This window comes from Tauraco erythrolophus, chromosome 27 (assembly GCF_009769465.1).
Source record: "Tauraco erythrolophus isolate bTauEry1 chromosome 27, bTauEry1.pri, whole genome shotgun sequence".
In the NCBI taxonomy this organism is placed as follows: Eukaryota; Metazoa; Chordata; class Aves; order Musophagiformes; family Musophagidae; genus Tauraco; species Tauraco erythrolophus.
The window spans coordinates 2,732,512-2,748,230 of NC_141491.1; the positions used below are offsets into that span (position 1 = coordinate 2,732,512).

General features: G+C 58.3%; 1 protein-coding gene across 1 annotated transcript; it reads left to right on the top strand.

The window, feature by feature from the left end:
• Positions 1–2,266: 2,266 nt before the first annotated feature.
• On the top strand, positions 2,267–12,728 carry NUAK2 (NUAK family kinase 2). Its single transcript, XM_086627313.1, has 7 exons — positions 2,267–2,473; positions 7,161–7,281; positions 8,717–8,868; positions 9,806–9,871; positions 10,905–11,024; positions 11,389–11,521; positions 11,596–12,728. The coding sequence occupies exons 1-7, from the start codon at positions 2,267–2,269 to the stop codon at positions 12,726–12,728; spliced, it is 1,932 nt and encodes a 643-aa protein (XP_086483439.1).
• Positions 12,729–15,719: the final 2,991 nt, after the last annotated feature.

Below are 15,719 nucleotides of genomic sequence, written 5' to 3' on the forward strand. Positions count from 1 at the left end.
ACATTTCCATTAAAATAGGCTTCCTGAGCCAGTCTAGAACAAAAGCATACCTAAGCCACAACACAGAAAATCGCAGAAAAGAATTTATCTGGTAGAAACAGAAAGAGAAGCTACCCAAGGCTCCGCTTCCTTTCATCCCAGGGAAAGCCTCTGGAAAGCATCCTTATAAATCAACGGGAGTATTAAACATGTGCTTAGACTTAAAAGCATGCTCGAGTGCTTTCTTGGACCGGTGGGCTAAACCACGAGCGATCCCGCAGCTGTCCATAGCGTTGCTCCGTGGGTTCCCGGTGTCTGGGAGACACAGACACTTTCATCTTAGTCAAGTGAAATTGCTTTGTGTATTGCAACAAGGTAGGTTTGTACCTTCCCCCTTCAACTCTTCCGCAATCTCTGGGCTGTGCCTGAACAGGATCCTATCTGTTTGCTTTGACATTGAAATTACAGCAGTTTAGTTAATCTCATCTGTGCCTTGTTTATCTTCTCTATGGGCCCTGCTGGCCACTTGCAGACTGAAACGCAGCTCCTGTTACTGCACAGTAAATAATTCATTATTGCAACTCTGCTTCAGCACTGTCTTCTTTGGACACACTGGTGGGAGATGGCCAGTTTTGAAATGGAGAGAGAGATTTGCCTGTGGGTTACAGTGTGTTCAGCCTGGGGGGAGGTTTGAGGATGGAAAGGATGCAGGACCAGTCTGAAGCTGCAAGTCCTTCATCCCTGCCATCTTGTGAGGAACAGAGATGCCACACAGCCACTGGGAATAAAAATTAGGGACCATGGCAGTACAAGATACCTGTGTCCTAACTGTATTGAAATGGTATCTGATGTGCACCGAGGCAGGTCACAGCTGGGGATGAGCAGGAGGTTGGTGCGTGGTTGTCTCCACAGCCTGGGCTCCAGTGCCTGTTGTTACGTCCAGCCTGCCAATGTCCTCAACAGCTCCTTTTTAATCTCATTCCTCTGATACTCAGCTTGAAGGACCAGCCAGGAGACTGTGATGCCTGCCTGGGTCTCATCCTGACATAGAGACATGGCATGACCATGACACGCTGGGAGCCGGTGCTGGGCCATGGCACAGCTCCATCCCATGCCACCTCTGTGCTTAGGGACACAAAGCCTGCAGAGAGGGGCCGGAACTGGATTAGATCATCTCTCCCAGACACTCATGAGCCCCTGCTCTGCCTCACCCTGCCCTGAGCTGCTGGAAAACTGGTGGGAAAATCCAGGTCTGAGTGTGGGGATGAGTAATGCTGTAGCTATCTCTTTCTTCAATCAATACGGTGTGTCCTCACACATGCCAGAGCTGGGCAAGAGCTTTTGTTTTGGCTGCTTTGGGAAATAATTGCATTCTTTTAATATCTCAAAACAAAGATTTACCACAGGGGCAAAAAGACCACACGGGAAGGTGCTGCAGAGTTAACCAGAAAAGTCTGCAAAAAGCTTTTGCGGGGAGCGCCTGAGCAGCCCGCAGCCATCCCCAGCTCTGGCCGTGGAGCACGCTGCTCCCTCCAGCCTGTGTCCGGGCGGGCAAAGCATCGTGCCGTGGCGAGCGTGGGCAGGCTGCACTTGCCCAGGCCTCTCCTCTCTCTGATTTTACCCTCAATACTTTTTTTTTTTTTTTTTCCAAGAGAGTCCTGGATGCATTATGGTTCCTTGCAGCAAACCATGTCTGTGTGTATGTGTCCTGGCCGGCTGTACGTCTGTCTCCCTGTGTCCCTGCATCTCTCCTGGGGTGGGACGCTGGGTGCTTTACCCTGCATCCTCCCACCGCCCTGATCCTGCACCTCCCAGCCTTGGATGCGAGTCTCTCCCTGCATCATCTTCTGGAAAGTCCTTAACTCCCCCCGACCTGTGGGACACCCCTTTACACCCCCTGCTACCTCTGCGTCGCCCCCTTTGTACCCTGCCCCTCTCCCGCATCCATGAGTTGCCTCTGCCCCCCCAAACCTCCTCCGCGCACCCCCCCTTGGCACCCAGTTTGTGGGTGCCCCCCTGCACCCTGCTCCGCGGCTCCCCCTTATCCCCGCCGCCTGCCCCCCCCCCCCCCCCCCCCCTTCGCACCGACGCGGCCCGCGGGTCTCCCCCTCCCACCCCCGCCCGTGGGGTCTCCCCGCAGCCCCCCCTTTCCCCCCGCTCCCCCCGCACCGGTTCCCGGGCGGAGCCGCCGCCGCCGCGCGGCCAATGGGCGGGGGGGGGCGCGGCCGGCGGGGCCGCCGCATTTAGCGGCCGGGCCGGGAGCGGCGGAGCCGGAGCCGAGAGCGGGATGGAGCGGGCGGCGGGGCCGGGGGCAGCGCTGGCCGCCTCGCTGGCCGAGGGGCTCATCAAGTCTCCGCGGCCGCTGATGAAGAAGCAGGCGGTGAAGCGGCACCACCACAAGCACAACCTCAAGCACCGCTACGAGTTCCTGGAGACGCTGGGGAAGGGCGCCTACGGGAAGGTGAAGAAAGCCCGGGAGCGCTCCGGCAAACTGGTAAGGATGCCCCCCCACCTCCCATGCCCGGTGCAGCCCCGCCGTGAGCCGGTGCGGCGGCCCTGAGCATCCCCCCGCTCGGAGCAGCGTCGCCCCGGTGCATCCCCAGCCGGTCACCGGGAAGGCGCAGCCCTCGCCCGGCCCCGCTCCCGGCGCAGCGTGCGGGGAAGCTGCGGCGCTGCAGCCCCCGGGCCCGTGCCGCAGGCGGGGGCAGCGGTGCTGGGGGCAGCCCGGAGGGACCTCGCGGCCCTCCCGGGGGGGTTGCAGCTCCCCTCGCCCACTTGACCGCGTCGGGCTTCCTGGTGAAAGATGTCCGGTAGCCAAGAGCAAACATTGCACTTGAGTCTCAAGGGTTTTTCCCTTCCTCTTGCCCTGGTTCTTGGCTGGTTTTGCCTCTTGGCAGCGGTGTGGGGCACACAGCAAAGCCGAGTGTCTGATTGAAATTGTGACTCCATGGATCAACACCTCAACCCCTCTGAAGCAAGTGCCTCTGCGATGCACGGCTCAACCCGGAGCACGGTGATCCAGCGTGCTGGAAGTGTGTGGGGAGAGATGGGGGCCCTCACCCCCAGGGAAGCAGGATGCTGCTGTCCTGGCAGCCCTGTCCTTCAGGAATCTGCAAGGGTTAAAGGGCAAACTTGTCTGTGATTTCCCTGCCCCTGTTGAGTCCCAAGCACCCTGCGGTGTGGGATGGGACCCAAGAAAGGCACTTGCACACCAGCCCATCTTGAGACCGTGGGTGAGCAATGAGGGTCCACCCGTGAGCGGCCAGACTGGCCCAGCAAGGGCTCTGAGGGCTGAGCAGGGTGTGAGATTGGGTCACTAACGTGCCACAGAGGCACATCAAGGAAAACAACTGTAAATCTGGGAGGTTTTCTTGTGTAACACGGCAGCTCTTCATTAAGTCAGATCTGCCATTTCCATTAGCCTATCTGATTCTGAAGAAGCTGCTGTTTTGCTGCATAATCAGGGCCTTGAAATGCAGCTTCCACCCACAGACCTGGAAGGATCTCTCCCCTCGGGATGGGCGAGAAGACTTGCCTTTCCCTGTCTGCACCTAACGAAGCTCGCGCAGGGAATCTCTGCGCTGCTGGAAAACTTACCTATCTGTGGAAGCCCCTTGGGACAGGGACTCTAGCAGCATTGGTCTATTATAATGCAAATTAAATACACAGGCCAGTGACTCCTCAATAAATACTGGAGATAGTCAAAGGCTCAGCTAACTAGTACCTCAGTGAGCTGGCCCTGTAGGAGCAGGAGGTTTAACCACAAATCTCTCCTCTTCCCATGAATTCTTTCTTGTAGCACTCAGCATTTCCGGACCTGTTTAATCTTTGGGCTTATCCTGAGCTGGGTTGTTATTTGCTCTTTCTCTAAGTGGCTTTCACTTCCTAAACACTGAGGTGTGAGAGCAGGTACTGCTGCCTCCACCACTTACCCCTCGTGGGCTGTGCGGATCCGACGTTACTGGCTGAGGCTGTAAAGCTGGAGCAGCTCCATGCCTGGTTTTTGCCCCTGGCTTATCAGAAACTGCCTCTGTCAGATGCACTGAATATTGAACCATCTCATTTTACTGCCTAGCTTTCTTTTTTCTTCTGAATTTTAACCAGCCTACCTGGATGTAACTCAGAGCAAAGTGTGTCTAATCAGGTGGTAGGCTGCAGGGAAGACCAGACTCCTACAGCCAAAGGACTTCTGGGAACTTCGAGGAACGTTCTTTGTCTTAAAATCTGGTTTTCTGGTTAGAAATCCTTTAGGTGAAATAACACTCACGCCTTTTGGTGGGTACTTCTGCTGAGTGCCCTTCCCAGTCCTTGGAAAATTGTTGTGTGCCTGAAATTCCAAGCAGGTGGGGAGAGAGTTGTTGGTTCCTTTTCTTTTATTTCTTTTCTTTTTCTGCTGTACTTATTGGTTCGAAGATTCAATAACGTGTGCCATGGTGGTGCATACTGGCTCCTGCACCTGTTTGCATGGCAGCATCTGGCCTTTTTTGCTTCCAGCCTGGTGTTTCTCCCAGCCTGGTTCCCAAGCCCTGGCCTGCAGCCAAGTCAAATAGAAAGAGGGACCTCCTGTGGGACTCGCTTGAAGTGTTAGAAATGCATTTGTGGGCTTGTGTGGTGTCAAGGGAAAGGCAGCACCTGGAATATTCCAAAGCAGCAAAGACTCTTTTGATCTCCAGTAAGGGGCAAACCCCAGACTCTTCCGTAGTGGGTTGTAATCCATATTTCATGGAGCATGAAATGCTGCACTTGCACTCTGGAACAACTTCTAAAGTGCTGCCTGGGGTTGTAGCTTAATGCATCTTTCAACAGCTGCTGAAAATACCTGTTCTGCCCCCAAAAAACTTTTAATTAAAGCCTTTTTGATTTGGAAAGCACTCTCAAGTTCTCTAGGCTCCTGCAGCGGGACTTCTTGGGGCTGTTTCCTGCAGGAGATTCTTCTCATAGCTTTGATGGTGGAGGCAGCGTGTATGCTGTGGCAGGGTCTGTCCCTGAAGCTGCTGGTCCCCATCTCCAGTGTGGCGAGGCACGGCCTTTTCTGTCTCAGGGGGAGATCCTCTGCTGTCAGCCCTCCTAGCCAGGGGATGTTTTGGAACAAAGCTGCTTCTCAGCACCCCTACGGAGGGATGAGATGGCCAAGGAATTAACCTCCCCAGCAGGTCTTGACAGGCAGATAAATCATCCCACCCTGGGTGGTTGTGTGAGATGTGGTCCCTAACAATGTTGTACCCTTGCTGTGCCCAACCATTAACGTGGGCAGTGCTGGGCAAGGAGAGCCCTGGGGCTCTAACAGTGCAGTAAACCTGCTGGCTGCTGCAGCTGTGACTCGTGTCTGCCTTGGAGGTCACTAACCACCAGGCCTGTGGGCGAGGGTGTTCTCTGGCACACTTGAATACAGCCAGTGGCGTTTCCTGAGGCTTCCCACGCTGGCAGCCTGGAGCCACTTGGTCTTCTTATGGATGGTGGATCTTGCCCTGAGCCCTGGCTCAGTAGTGTGTGTGCGTGAGCATCTTGTTCAGCAAGCAAATGGGCTGCATGCATCCTGAAATGCTGAGGCTGCTGGGCTGGATGTTGAGCTTTAATGGGGAGATGAATAGAGTAAGTCAACAGGAATTTGGAAAGGCAGGAGCAGGCTAACTCGCTGCATAAAGGCTTTGCGGGGGTCAGGTAATCAGGGACTGGAGCAAAAAATTGTTAAACTTTAACCTGTTAACCTAGCACAAAGGTCAGGGAAAAGAATACCTGGCTTTCGAGAAGCTATTAAGTGCCTTCAGTATTGCTTTCTGCAGAAACTTGGGCCTGGGTTATGGAACTTCCCTTGGCCAGAGTCCATTCTGCTTGGTTGCTTCAGCCTTTGGGGCTGGTGCAGGCACAATGTTTCTGCAGTGAACGGGGGCAACCCCTGGCCTGAAGTGGCCCAGTGCAGCAGGGATGTGATCTGGGGCCAAACGGCCTCCACTGGCCATCTCTCTTGTGCCCATCTGAGCTGTGGGAATTAGAATTGGCCCATCCTTCTCCCATGGAGACACTGATGTGGCAGCGGAGATCTCGCTGCTTTAGCATCTGGTGAGTCGCTGCGGTGCGACGGACCTTGCGTGGCAAGGGTTGCAAACTTGCTCCGAGCCTTTTGCTGCCTGGTGGGCCAGGTCTTGAGGAGAGAGGTTTCCGAATCCCCTAAATCAGAAGGTGACGAGGCCCAGCATCCATCCCACGCAGCCGAAGGCGGAGGAGGGTCCCTGTGCAGCGTAGCTATGAGCATTGCTTCTGGGCTGGCGGGTGTCCGTGGCCCCTCTCCCGTTGCTGGGAGACTGGTGCAGGGGTCCCTTTACAGGATTAATGCTGTTCCGCATTCTTGTCTGCTACAAAAAAAGAGGTTCTGCTGGATTCAGTTGTAAATGCAACCCTAGGAGCACATTGTCTCTCCCCAGCCCCTTTGAAAGAGGATTAGAAGGCGTCTATTCTCCAACACTTACTCTTCTTTCTCCTCCCCTTTCAATTTCCTTGTAGAGGATAACTTGAAAATCCAAGTGAAAGCCTGGAAAGCATCATTGGTGCAGGAGCACAGTCCTGTGCCTAGGAGGGATCTATTCTTTAATACCAAACTTTCTCTTACTTCTACATAATCAGTTCCTTGAAAGAAGTATTTGTGAGGAAAACAAAACCTGGAGGGTTGGTTTTTTTTTTTTTTTTCATTTTCATGACCCCAAGAAGATGTTGTTGTTTTTATCTTCCAAGTCATGTGTGCAGGTCACATTCCTTTGGCTGGCTGCCGTCCAGCGGTGGCTGTAGCCTGGGACACGATTCCTGTAAGCCACAGCACATCAGCGTGGAGCAGAGCTGTGCTGCCTGCGGGACAAGGCTTGGGGAGCTCCTCCGGTGGGAGATAGCAGCAGGTTTCCCTTGGGGGATGGTGGGGGAGCTTCTCCCTTGTGCACAGCGACAGGGCTTGGAAAGTATAAAAACCCAACTGATAAAGTTCACTTTCATTGTAGTTGATTCGTTGGAGCTGTGCAGCGTGGCTCGGATACAGCATGCCCAGGGAGGAAGCCTGGCTGTTGGTCTCTTGCACGTTGAGCCCCTTCCCAAAAGACAGGGGTGGGTTTCTTGCTCTGCAGAAGGCTTTGGGCAGCTGCGATGCTCCTGGCCCCGACAGCCGGGTGACCCTCTGTGCATGTGCTCATCCACAGGTGGCCATCAAGTCCATCCGGAAAGACAAAATCAAGGATGAGCAGGACCTTGTCCATATCCGGAGAGAGATTGAGATCATGTCCTCCCTCAACCACCCCCACATCATCGCTGTCCACGAAGGTGAGCCCTCCTCTCCTCTCCCCTCCCCAGCAGCATCCCGGAGCGGAGCACCCCCCCCCCGGGCTGGGTGCCGGAGCAGGCTCTGTGGCAGCAGGGCTGGCTCTCACCCCTCTCCTCCCACTGCTCGTTGAGAGCAGAAGCTGTTTGCCGTTGCCTGTGCCGTGCTGGTGACTCAGCGCTGGCAGGGAGAGCAGATGCTGCCGGGCTGTGGTTTCCCCACCACACTCCCCCGCCTGCGTGCCGAGCAGCGGCAAGGGGAAGTACCTGCTCCAGAAATAGCCGCTTCCCCTCCCACCCGGGAAGGGAAGCCGGCTCCAAAAGTTTTTGAGGCTGGAAGTCTCGGTGCTGCTGCCGGCAAGAGGCTGTGCCGTGGCAGGGGAGCTGGTGGCCGGTGTCCCCCGTAAAGCCAGTGCTGTGTGTGGCTCCGGTTGTGCTGGATGCTTGTCCCAGCTATGGGAAGTTGATGTTCAAAGAACTGGCAAGTGCCGGAGCAGCGGGAATCTCTGTGGCTCTGCTCTCAGCCTGAGACAGGAGCTCATCTCACTACCACAGTCCTCCTCGTTCCCTCCCCTGGGGCATAGGAAAACCAAACTGCGGAGTGCTGGGAGAGCTCCTGGTGCTGCTGGGCTTGGCTTTATGGCTGGGGTGTCGGGGCAACCCCAGTGGCGGGTGAGGGGGAATCTCTGGAGTCCTAGCTGTGATCAGACTTAGAGCAAATCTCCAGCTGGATCAAGTCTTTGCTTAAACGCCGAGTCCCTTGGCTGCAAACCTGGGGTGCCCCGTGCTTTTCCTCAGGGCTGGTGCTGCTGGGGTTCACTGGGCTGTGCCGGCACGTGGCCGGTGCCTGGGTTATCGCCACCTTGCTGGCGTACGTGAGGTATCCAGATCCTTTTGTCCTCTAAACAAAAGCAAGTGGATTGGCAGTTCATACGCAGTGTTTGCAAGGACTGAGTCATGCTGACTGCTGGAATTCAAAAAAATATTGAGATAGTTTTCTGCAAACAGGAAGAAAACGCTCCGTCTCGTCTTGAGCCTGAACTTGTTGAGAGCAATGGGAACATGCAGAAAGGCCACCCGGCCATGCCGGCCAGGAGCTCCGTCCCTTTCCCCCTTGGCAGGGCTCTGTCTAGCAAAGAACCACGTCTTGGTCACCTCCTGGCAGGGCAGAGCCCTTTCTCCTCTGTTCTGTGGCTGCAGAGGCTGCTTGGCCAGCAGCCCCGGTGGCACTGCGGGACGCAGGTGGCAGCTATGGCTGTCCCCCTCCAACCTGCAGGTACCTACAGAAACCCCAACACCTTCTGTTTTGCAAAGCAGACTGAGGGAATGGGCCGTGTGGTGGTGTCGGTCAGGGCTCCACCTGCTCGTTAAGACATGTGCTAACGAGAAGTCCCTGAGCATCCCCTCTAACACCCTGTGGCTTCCCGTCTCCGCACAGTGTTTGAGAACAGCAGCAAGATCGTCATCGTGATGGAGTACGCCAGCAAGGGGGACCTGTACGACTACATCAGCGAGCGGCAGCGGCTGACGGAGCAGGAGGCGCGTCACTTCTTCCGGCAGGTCGTGTCGGCCGTCTACTACTGCCACAAGGTGGGTTGGCACCGCGCTTCCCACCGCCTTCCCGGTGTGAGAGCAGAGGGATCAGCTCCTTGTGCCCAGCAGGGCTGGGTCTGGGGCTGGGCATGGTGCCCAATGGGGAAGCTCAGCCTGGGCTGGGGGGTGGGGGGAGCTCGTGGCCGTTGGCCTTTCCCAGCAGAGGGGTTAATCCTGCCCCTTATCTGAAGGGTGCGGCAGCCCTCGGGCAGTGCCCAAGCAGCTTTTGGAAAGTCCTTGCCTTGGCTTTCTGCTGCTGGGTTGTGCGGCTGACTAACCCTGCGGGGAGTTACCAACTCCTGTCCTGCTGCCTGGAGGGTGATGCCCTGATGGGGCTGAAAGCTGAGCCCTCGATCACCTTTCTTGTCCCCTGAAAGGGATGTAAAGCTGTAGGGCCCTGTCTGGGGCTGTGGGATGAGCCATGCCTGCCCTGGAAGGACCCTCAAGCCTACGAGTCTCCTTGGAGGATGTTCTAAGTCTGTGCCTGGTTGTGCCTCAGTCCCGAGTACCCTCGTGCCCTTGGCAGGAAGGGGGGTTGCAGGGCACCTCCTGAACCTAAAGAAAAGTGGGATCTCAGCTGGGCAGCAGCAGGTCCCAGCAAAGCATGGAGCTGTGCCCTGGCAGGAGCTGGCACCAGCTGCTCTGGTGGGTGTGTGGTTGGGGAGGGTGCGGGAGCCCAACATGGTGCCTGGCACGGGGTGCTGCCCTGCTCTGGCTTCCGAGCAGGACAGGGAGCTGGTGGCACCCATGCCAGGACGTGGTTTACAGCTCGTCCTTATCCATGCACCCAGGGTTGTTTACTGCTCCTCTGGTTGCCGTCACCGTGTCTCCTGTTTGCGTGCCGGTGAGCGGCAGTGACCTCCTGGTGCTGCCTGACTTTCGCTTCCTCGAACGCGCCGTAAACTAAACCCCGCTCTCCCCTTTCCTTGCGCAGAACGGGATCGTTCACAGGGACCTGAAGCTGGAGAATATCCTTCTCGATGCCAACGGGAACATCAAGGTGAGAGGCTGGCAGAGCTTAGCCATGCTTCGGGTGGCACCCAGTCCAAGGGATCCTGCCCAGCACGGATGGGCTAGGGGTGGCCACAACACCCTGGTCCCCCCAGGGCATGTGGTTCTCCGCAGCTCTGGGAAGCATCTCGCAGCTCTGGGACCGCTGGCATCGGTCCATGTTGTTGTTTGCCCAGGAGATGAGGAGCCAGGAGGGCGCCAGTACCTGCCCCCTGCTATCTGTGCCAGCAGCTGCGCGGGAGAGGCTGCAGGGCAGAGTCTCGGTGCTGCCTACTAAAGCCATAATGTATATCTGCCCGCTGATAAGAGGGCAAAGTCTGAACGCTCAGGTCGAAGCATGACCGGCTGGATAAGAAAGGGCTCTCCCAGTGAAAGTCCCGGTCCCTGTATGCACCAGCCAGGCTGGCGGAGGGAGGCACGGGGCAGCTCCCGGCTCCGCTGGCCCCGAGTGATGCTTTTCACCTTGGCCAGGAGCGCTGCAGCTGCCCGGGGAGGGAGGGCACGGCCGCAGCCGGGAATCGGTGCGGTCGGTGATAAAGAGGCTGCGGAGCTTTATCTCCGTAAGGGGTAATTTTGCAACTGGGAGCTCGCGAGCAGGGACTGTACCTTCTGCTCGCCGAGAGGTGACGGGCATAATGAGGATAATGAGTGCTTGCCTGCTTGGCGGAGCAGGAAGGGACTGGAGCAGCCTCGTGTGGCTGCGAATGAGCTGGAGGAGAGCCTGGCAGCTCTCCCGCTAACCGCACCTTTGCAGCGTGCCCGTGATGGGGCTGGAGGGGCAGAGCTGCAGGGTGGCTGCTGCAGTGGATGGGACGAGCTTTCTGGGAGGGGGAGAGGGGCGGGAGCAGCCTTGGGAGGGTCTCCCTGCGGAGAGGGAGGCACCAGGAGGCACCCAGGACCAGGGTGCCACGGGCAGCCCTGGTTTCAGCAAAGCTGGCAGCTGGAGAGCTTCAGGTGGCGACGCTGCTCCACCTGCAAAGGGGAACTTTGCTGTTTGATAACGGTTATCCATGTCTCTCCAGATTGCAGACTTTGGCTTGTCCAACGTTTACCAGCAGGACAAACTTCTGCAGACTTATTGTGGCAGCCCTCTCTATGCATCCCCCGAAATCATCAACGGGAGACCGTACAAGGGCCCGGAGGTGGGTTGTGCCTGATCCCTGCATGGTGGGGTGTGTGGCTGCCTCTTCGCTTGGACTCGGGAGCTTTCCCGAGTGTTTTCCCGGCAGAGCATCGTGGGCAGAGCCCTGCCCGTGTGGTTTGGGGTAGCGGGTCCTCTAAGACCAAGGACTGCATGGTTGGTGGGTGGCAGCCGCAGTGGGGTGGACATGGTGGGATGCAGGTGGCTGGAGCTGGTCCTGCCCTGCACTCTGTCCTCCCCACGGCTGCTGCCATCCCAGGAGCTGCTGTGGAGACTCTGGGTGGGGGCATCCTGCCCAGCTGGGGTGGGGGCCGGGGCAGCCCAATCCTGCTGCCCCCCTCCAGGCTGGTGTCTCCCTCTGGCAGGTGGACAGCTGGTCCCTGGGTGTTCTCCTCTACATCCTGGTCCATGGCACGATGCCGTTTGATGGCCACGACTACAAGACTCTGGTCAAGCAGATCACGAGTGGGGACTACCGGGAGCCCACGAAGCTGTCAGGTAAGCAGACACCCACCACCCTGTGCATCCCCCTCCACATGTTCCCTTTGGTGCCTGACCCGCCTCTTCCTCAGATGCCTGCGGGCTGATCCGCTGGATGCTGATGGTGAACCCGGAGCGCCGTGCCACCATCGAGGACATCGCCACGCACTGGTGGGTGAACTGGGGCTACAAAGTACCCGTTGGAGAGCAAGAACTGCTGCGGGAGAGCGAGTCCCCCCTGGCCACGGTGGCAGAGTGGCTTCGCCGCTCCTCCCGGCCCCTCCTGGAGAACAGCTCCAAAGTGCGATGCTTCTTGAAGCAGCACATCCCCAGCGTGGCCCTGGAGCGGCAGCGCTCCCTCAAGAAGTCCAAGAAGGAGAACGATGTCTCCCATGCACTGCAAGAGGTGGCCCTGGCCCCGGAGAACCCCTCCAAGTCCATCCTCAAGCGTCCCAAGGGCATCCTGAAGAAGAGAAACTCCTGTGAGCAGAAGGTGCCAGGCCCTGGTCCCCCACTGGCAGCACCCACAGGAGAGGCGAGAGGTGAGGATGGCGAGGTGGGTGCTGTGGGTCTCACCCAGATCCTGTCCTCCGGGATGCTGGCCTGCAGCACGGGTGACAGAGCAGTGCCCATGGCCGTGCCCAAGAAGGGAATATTGAAAAAGCCCTCAACGAGGGAGTCGGGGTATTACTCGTCCCTGGAGTGCTGCGAGTCCGGGGACGTCCTGGACACAGGGAGCTTGGACCTTGATGGGAGCGTGTTTGCTGACACCCCCTCCCCGGAGCAGAGCCCCCAGGGCCTCCCTGCCCGCCGGAAAGGCATCCTCAAGCACAACGGCAAGTACTCCTCTGGCAGCCCCGAGCCAGAAGGCCTCCCTGGGCAAGGCTTCGGGGGCTTCGGCGAGGTGGCTCTGTCCCAGGCACCCCGCTCCCGCCCGTCCAGCGCCGTGAGCGAGGATAGCATCCTCTCCACGGAGTCCTTCGACCAGCTGGACCTGCCCACCCGCATCCCCCACGGTGGCAGGGGCATGCGGGGCTGCGTCTCTGCCGACAGCCTCCTCCGGCTGGAAGAAGAGGAGGAGCTGGAAGAAGGGCGCAGGCTGCGCCGCTGGACTGTGACCCATTGCCGGAGCCCACTGGGAGAGAGCAGCGTGTCCCTGGCGGGCTGCGACAACGTCACCGAGGTCTACCGGCGTGCCGTGGCTGTCAGCATGAAGCTGAGCTGAGGGCACCTCCTGGCAGGGCTCCCCGGGGTGCTGCGTGTTGGGGAGGGGGCCGAGCCCTCCCCACCCTGGGGCTGCTGGTGCTGCTGACCCGTGTCCCACGTATTTATTTTGCAGCCTCATGCTCCTCGGGGAGGAGCGTGGGTGCGGGCGAGGAGGGGGCCGTGGTGGCTGGGGGGTGTTGCTGGGGGGATGCCCCAGGGCCAGGACATTAAATGGATCAAAGCCCTGAGTGATCCAGCCACCACCCCCGTGGAGGGGCTGGGGGGTCCCCGGAGACTCCTTGCTGCCGTCCTTCCCTCACAAACAGGCTCATCTCATTGGGGTGGGGGGGAACCAAGGGGATGGAAGGGGTTGGTTTTTTTTCTTTGCACTGTTTTTTGGCTGCACAAGATAACGGATGGGGCAGGTGATATACCTCAAACAAGCTGGAGATGTAGCAGGGTGCTGGCGAGGGGCTGTGGTGCTGCCCTGCCTGCGGGCTGGGCTCTCGGGGCATGCTGGCACCGGGGTCCAAACCACCCAGGCCTCGGCTCTTCCCTCTCCTGCGCTGAGAAACCCAACTGGATCTGGCCAAAACCCCAGTCTGAGAACACACTCTGATGCCAGCATCTTTTTTGTTTTGTTTTTTTTTTAATGTTGAAAGGAGGAAAAAAAAAAAAAGTGCCTTTGAGGCACTGCTTCTTTATTTATTGCCTTTGTCCGACTTGATGTAAGACTTCAGCAGCACGGGATGTGTCTGGCTCCGTAACAGCCACCCAGATGTTTTTGGGGGTGGGGAGGGAGGTGTGGAGGAGTCTGTTCTGTTGTCTCGTGTGCGCACGTTGAAGCTCTGTTGCACTATTGCCATGTGTTCACTGGCCCTTTCCCTTCTCCAGGGCACGTGTGTTTTCTCCTCCTTCCTACAAAGTGGTCTTGAGAAAAACATTAAATTAAAAGCAAACAGTAGCCCTGAGTTGTTCTCTTGATTGCACCAGCAGCTGGAGGGCAGGGAGGTGGGCTGGGCTGGTGGCTCCTGCTGGGACTGGGCTCTGCAGGGCACTGAGGCCACTTGTCTGGGCTTAAACTGGTGCTCCCTTCCCCAGCTCTGCATGATGCTGAGCCACGACTTGGCACATCCCTCATTTGGGGTCCCAGCACCCACTGGGAGACTGACCGGCTATAATTTTAAAGGCTGCGCAGCTGCTGCTGCGTGACCCAGTGAGGGGGGGCTGCTGGAGGCAGGACCCGCTGGCAGGGTACCGTGGCACGGGTGCAGGGATGCTGCCAGTGTGCCGCCCCTGCCCCAGAGGGGAACGGATGAGCAGAGCCCAAAGTTTGGCAGAAGCTGCGCTGGAGGCGGATGGCTGCTGAGGCTGACGGACCCGGTCCCCCTGGGTTGCCCCCTCCCCGCTGCAAGCAGCTGTGCTGTCCCGGCTCTGCTCCCAAACTGCTTTCACAAGGCTGATGGTACGTGGGTTTGGATTTGGGAAAGATCTGTGGGTTTTGGTGGTGGGAGCTGCTGTCTCCTCTCGCTGTGCCCACAGGTGCTTTGCCAGCGGAAGCACTGGGTGAGACTGAGCCCCAGCAGCCGGTGCTCGGCCGTGGCACGTACCAAGGGGCTGTCTCCTCTCCAGCACTTTCTCCCAGCTTCCTTTATCTTCTCCCGCTGTGGCATTGAAACCAGTTTTATGGCTCTACAAAGCACCGTAACAATTTCCCGTTTCCAGTTGGCTTAACAGGAGACATTTCAGGTCTCCTCCGCCCCACGGCGAAGAGGCTGAGCCGCAGGGGCAGGGCTGCCAGGAATGCCACCCCTCGTCCCACGCGGCTGAAGCCATGGGGGACACACACACTCTGCCCCCCGCTGCGCATTCCCTGCGTGCTTCCCGCGCTATTAAGAAATGCCAGAGCACTTAAAGCTGCTCTGAGGGCATCCAGCTTACCCAGGACAAAGTCCTGGTGCCCTGTGGGCTGCCAAGGCAGGATGAGGTGAGCCGAGGGCTGCGGCACCCATGGGTCCAGGGCATGGAGCATCCCGAGGTGGAGGTCAGGGTGGGCTAAGTTTTTAACAGCCACTGAGGTACAGAGCCTCCTTCTTGGAAAGAATCTGTGGGTTTGGTTTCTGGAGCATCCTGGGGTGCTGTGGGCCAGTTTCATTAATGATTTGCAAGGAAATGTTCTAGTGTGGGGTGGTTTCAGAGCCGGGCTGAGCTCCGAGTGGGCACCGTGTGGTGCGCAGCGTGTGCCCACCACCCCATTGCGTGTGTCCTGGCTGGTGGCAGCTGCTGTTTGCCACCGGTTTAGGAGCGATGTCTCGGTCAGCTCAGCCCAGCCCCGGCTTGGGGCAGCCCCCAGGGCTGTGCCAGTCAGCGGAGCCCCTGCCCACCCTGCCCTGGGCCGCAGCATCGTGCCAGGGTGAGAAATGCAGGCGGACACTCCCAGGTTGGATGGGTGGGTGAAAGAGGCAGTCTCAGCCCGAAAGCACCTTGGAATTGGTGGGAGGGGGCTGCAGTGACCGTTCCCCATCCCTGCTGCTGCCCCCCCCCACTACACTGTGCCCATGCTCATGGCATTCCCCTGCCAGCCCTTGGAAACGTTCCTTTCATCCCAGCCCTGATTTCCGCTGCCTCTGCCCCCCGTACGGCAGCCGCCCCCCCAGCCGGGGGCTGAGCCCCCCTTTTAGCCCACGACTATTATTAAGGGCTCTCTTTTGTTCAGCCCTTTCATCCCGAGAATTCGCAAACCCTCTGCTTCCCTCCTGCCTCCCGAGCTCCCGGGAGCCGCTTGGCGCAGGCCCCCGCCCCGTGCCCCCCCCGTGGGTGTTTGAAGCCGGTGAAAATGACCTCAGCCGCATTTTGCTGAGAAAATGCCATTTTTTGGGGGTGACTTCAGCCGACCTGCTGCCAGCGCAGGCGATGTGGGAGCGGAGCTGTGCTCCTGCGGGCTGGCTTGGGGGAGCGGGAACCAGGGAGAAAAGCCAAAGATAAATTGCCCCGGATGACGAGGTGATGC